Source organism: Dictyostelium discoideum (genome assembly GCF_000004695.1).
Source record: "Dictyostelium discoideum AX4 chromosome 5 chromosome, whole genome shotgun sequence".
Classification (NCBI taxonomy): domain Eukaryota; phylum Evosea; class Eumycetozoa; order Dictyosteliales; family Dictyosteliaceae; genus Dictyostelium; species Dictyostelium discoideum.
In genome coordinates, this window is record NC_007091.3 from 3,059,030 (window position 1) to 3,064,029 (window position 5,000).

General features: G+C 25.6%; 2 protein-coding genes and 1 non-coding gene across 3 annotated transcripts in view; 1 reads left to right on the forward strand and 2 right to left on the reverse strand.

Annotated features, from left to right (window-relative positions):
- Nucleotides 1-1,135: 1,135 nt before the first annotated feature.
- Nucleotides 1,136-2,155, reverse strand: DDB_G0289793 (hypothetical protein; the record flags this gene model as incomplete). The annotated part of the gene is made up of 1 exon (XM_630949.1): nt 1,136-2,155. One exon carries the CDS (start codon nt 2,153-2,155, stop codon nt 1,136-1,138), a length of 1,020 nt encoding a protein of 339 aa, XP_636041.1.
- Nucleotides 2,156-2,335: 180 nt separating this feature from the next.
- On the forward strand, nt 2,336-2,409 carry tRNA-Val-UAC-3. The gene has a single exon. It is a non-coding gene; the product is annotated as a tRNA-Val (tRNA).
- An 864-nt stretch (nt 2,410-3,273) lies between these two features.
- The window catches only part of abcG7 (ABC transporter G family protein), a gene marked incomplete at both ends in the record, with an annotated part of 2,556 nt that continues 829 nt past the window's right edge, over nt 3,274-5,000 (reverse strand). Inside the window, 2 exons of the mRNA XM_630950.1 lie at nt 3,274-4,782; nt 4,891-5,000. The exon at nt 4,891-5,000 is cut by the window's right edge and continues 829 nt beyond it. Of these exons, the coding sequence (XP_636042.1) occupies nt 3,274-4,782; nt 4,891-5,000 (1,619 nt within the window). The remainder of the gene's footprint in view (nt 4,783-4,890) is intronic.

The window sequence follows — 5,000 nt, forward strand, 5'->3', positions numbered from 1 at the left end:
TTGGAAATTTCCTGATTAACTTAGGTTCCCCGGGTTTTTTTTTTTTTTTTTTTTTTTTTTTTTTTTTTTTTTTTTTTTTTTTATTTTTTTATTTTTTTTTTTTTTAAGTCTTTTTTATATGAAAAATGAAACAATCAAAAAAAGAGATTGTTGTTGTTGTTTGTTTTTTCGATCTGATTATTTTTTGCTTTTTTTTTGAAAATTTTCAAAACGAAACAAATAATAAATTACAACAAAGTAAAAAGATGGCTTTTTAAAATAGTTTATTTATTTATTTATTTGTTTTTTAAGTCTTTTTTATATGAAAAATGAAACAATCAAAAAAAGAGATTGTTGTTGTTTGTTTTTTTCGATCTCTGATGGTGAAGTTACTTTTTTTTTTTTTTTTTTTTTTTTTTTTTTTTTTTTGAATTGGATAACGCAATTATTAGTTGCTTCTCCTTGAGATGTTAGATCTCATTTTATTTTTAGTTTACAGGGTCTCTAAGAGGGGTTGGTTTACTTTTTTTTTTTTTTTTTTTTTTTTTTTTTTTTTGTTTCGAATTTTGAATTGTATTATTACTTTTGATTAAAACATCTTTTTTGTCCAAACTTTTTTCTAAATCTTTTTTTATTTTATCGTCTGGTTCGTGATTGATGTTTATGACGTATTTGAATTGTTTTTTTTTAATTGAGTTTTATCCACAATTTCGCTTATTTTTTGTAGGCATTTGTGTTGCTTAATATTTGTGGTGTTGTTTGTGATTTTCATTTTATTTTCTTTCTATCTTTTTATTTTTCTTTAAAAAGTTAAAAATCTGGAAATTTTCTGATTAACTTGGGTTCCCAGGTTTTTTTTTTTTTTTTTTTTTTTTTTTTTTTTTTTTTTTTTTTTTAAATGGTGAAGTTTTTTTTTTTTTTTTAATAACATCACTCAATTTGAGTGTGTTCTAGGAGAGTTTATTTGTATTTTTTTTTTTTTTTTTTTTTTTTTTTTTTTTTTTTTTTTTTCTTGTTATTCTTATTTTTTTTATTATTATTATTATTATTATATTATTATTATTATTATATTATTATTATTATATTATTATTATTATTATATTATTATTATTATTATTATTGTTATAATTTTTTTTTTTTTTTTTTTTTTTTTTTTTTATGAGTAGTTGGTGTTATATGAGCAGTATGGTATGAAGTGTTCCGGGATGTTTATGGTCATGAGTTTCGAGTTCCAGTTGTGGCTGAATTTTTCGAGTCTTCTTTTTATTGATGCGGTCCGATTGATTGACTCTCGGTTATCAGTGCATCTTAGTTCTTGACGTAGTTGTTTTTCTACTATCTTTCTTGTTCTATCCCATTCGGCATCTCTCGCTTTTTTGATTTTATGAATTATTTGGTTCTCTGTTATTATTGTAGTGTTATCGTTGAATTTTATTTGATTTCTTCTGTACCATATCGATTCCATAATGGCTCCTATCAGATTTGATGAGAATGGTGTGAGTAGTTTTCCGAGAACTTTTTCGCTCCATGGACCGTGGTAAGTGTTGTTGGAGTCTTTACAGACCTTTTGATAGATTGAGTCGATATTCTGTTTTATTGATTTGCATTCGAAGAAGATGTGCATAGACGATTCTTCTTCTTTACATGAGTGGCAATTCTCCCCATGGTGTTTTGGAAGTGCCTTGATTAGATATCTCCATGCTAAGTCTCTTCCTTTGATAGTTGTGATTGATCTGGCTTCTCTAAATGGTAGAATTGGGTGATTAATGTTCTTTTGAATCAGTTTTTGACCTGTTGTTGGCTGGTGTTTGTTCCATCCCTTGTATTTGATATCCATCATGTTTCTATAGATTACTTTTAATTTTTGTTTGTTTTCGTATTTGGGTTTGACTTGGTTTAGTTTGAGAGTTATTCGCTCTCTTGGGTGGTGCAACAACTTCCAGGCTTTCCAGCATTTGATGTGAATCCTTGATAGTGAGTTTTCTTTTTCCGACTTCCAGACTTCCATATGTGGAGGGCAGTTCTGGTCGTCTTTTTCTCTGAGGTATTGTTCGTATATCCATGCTTTCTGGGCATTGGATCTGGTTGCCATATTCCAGAGTTCCAGGCCTCCAATTTCATAGTCTCTTCTGCTCCTTTCTTTTGAGATAGCCCACCTGTCCCCTTTGAATAACATGTTGGCATTAACGTTCTCCAGTTTCTTTATGTCATTTATTTCGTTGATGTATAGTTGGAATGTTAGTTGGGACAGGAGGTATGATTTGAGGATTGTGATTCTACCTTTTAGCGTTGATGACACGCTCGAGTAGCATTGGTGAAGTTACTTATAATACTACGATAGCAATAGATTTTGCAAGGTCAGATGGTGTAGTCGGTTATCACGGTTGCTTTACACGCAACAGGTCTCGAGTTCGATCCTCGGTCAGATCATATGTTGGTATAAATTTGTGTATTTTACGAACTTCGGGTTTTACAGGTAAAAAAAAAAAAACGAACTTCGGGTTTAATGCCAATATTGATATAAGGAACACAATTAATATTAAATGAATGCTGTTAAACCTGAATCAAAACTAACTTTATTTTTTCAGTTTTCATAGTTTTCGAGTTTTAGTTATTTTCGAGAAGTTTCTAAAATATATAAAACTAAATAAATTAATTATTTTTATTATTATTGTTTGCAACAGTTGGTTCAAAACATTGGTGGCAAATAACTAGATACAAAAACAATAAATGTTTTAATAGAATTACACCTATAATTCCTCCAAATATAATATATCATGAGGTTAACATAGACTACTCAAAGAATACTTTGAAGGGTATAAATTTGTAAATTATAATTTCTATATAATGTCTTTGATAATTCATAACATTTGGATTCAGGTATAGTAATAAAAAATCAAAAAAATTAAATCAAACTGTTTAGAGACCCAAAAGATTTCCTAAACAAATAATAAAATTAAGAAAACTATTCAAGTGTCAGAGCTTCCAAACATTTTTACTTTGACTAATTCATTTTATTAATTTCATTTTATTATTAAATTTATTTTAATTATTTTATTGATTTAAATTTAAATACTTACATTTTAAAAAAAAAAAAAAAAAAAAAATCTCAAAAACTATATTTAAAATTTAAAATTATTTATTTGATAATCTAAATTAAAAAAGGAATAAAAAATATTCATCTTAAAAAAACTAAATAAACACTACATAACAAGTACCTTAGTTTGGTAAATAATTATTTACCAATTTTTAAAAATATATATTATTATTATTATTATTATTATTTAAAAAAGTTTATCTTTTTTCTTTATTTAATTTTGAAATTGCCCAATAACCACTTACAAAAAAGAAACAAATCCACAATATAATAATACCAATACCTTTTTGAAGTGTCCAATCTTCAAGATTATAAAATTTTAAAACATCATTACCATTTGGGAATTGACAAAAATCATTTGGACATTCTAATGGATAATCTTTAAATTGAGCGACCATTACAGTTGCATAACCATAGTATAAAGGATTTAACCAATGGATCCAACCAAAACTTTTTGGTAATTGTTTCACAGGAACTAAATGGCCCATAAATAGTAAAAAAGTAATTGAAATTGTTGTACCATAAATAAAAGTTAAATCAGATTTACCAGTTATATTAGAGATTGCAATAATATATAAATCTGATAATAAATTAATTAAATATAAAATGAAATAAGTAATGAAAAAGCTTGAAAAATTCCATCTTAAATGATTAATTGTATAAACTAGTAATGATACGATTAAGGAAACCAAAAATTGAATAAATGCTTCAGTTGTAATTGTTGATAGATAAAATGGTAGAGAATGATAAATTTTTGAAGCTCTTTCTGAATTGAAAACTTCACGATTTGATAAGAACAATGTAATACATGTAAATGGTATTAAGTTTAAAACTGCAATTAAAAAGAATAAAATACCAGAAATTTTTAAAACATCCTCTTGACTTGGTGATAATGTACCAAAACAGGCGGAAAATAATAAACCAATCATAAAACCACCAGATAAACGTGTAATATATTGAGTTGAATTTCTAAAGAAATCTTTGAAATTTCTATTCAATAAAATTTTATATTGATATAGTAATGAGCAACTTTTATTTGGTTCAATTGAACGATTAAAAGGTTGAATTCTTGAAACTGCCAACATATTATCTCTCCAATTGGTTTCCCATGATTCACAAATTTCTTCATAATGATCACATTCGGAAATTTCATGACATGTATCCAATATGAAATCTGCAGGATTTGTATAGTTTGGACATTGATATTGATTTGGTAATGATGAAAGATAATTTAAAACATCATTACCACAATAAATCATTCTACCTTTTAACATAATCATAATTTTATTAAATAAATGATAAATTTCTGGACGTGGTTGATGAATTGAACAAATTACAGTTACACCTTTAATTACGGTTAAATTCATTAAAACTTTCATAACTTTTAAAGCATTTAATGAATCTAAACCACTTGTAGGTTCATCTAAAAATAATAAAGATGGATTTGTAACTAATGCACAACCAATTGAAACTCTTTTCTTTTCACCACCTGATAAACCTTTTACAATCATACCACCAGGTAAAATACCACCAATTTTTGATTTTGATTTTTTTGTTAAACCAATATCTTTTATTACTTGTTCAACAACTTTCCATTTATCTTGATCACTTAAACCTGGTAATCTTAAATCTGCATGAAATTTTAAAGTTTCTTCAACTGTTGAAGTTTGTAATAATATTTCATCTTGAGTTACATAAGAACAATACTAATTTAAATTTTAAAATAAAAAAAATTTAAAAAAATAAAAAATAATTAATATAATTAAATAAATAAATAAAATATTTTTTTTTTTTTTTTTTTTTTTTTTTTTTACCTTTTTATATGCATCTCCAATTTCTTTACCATTAACTAAAATTTTACCACTAATTGTACCAGTTGATTTTCTATTTGCAAGAATATCTAATAATGTTGATTTACCACTAC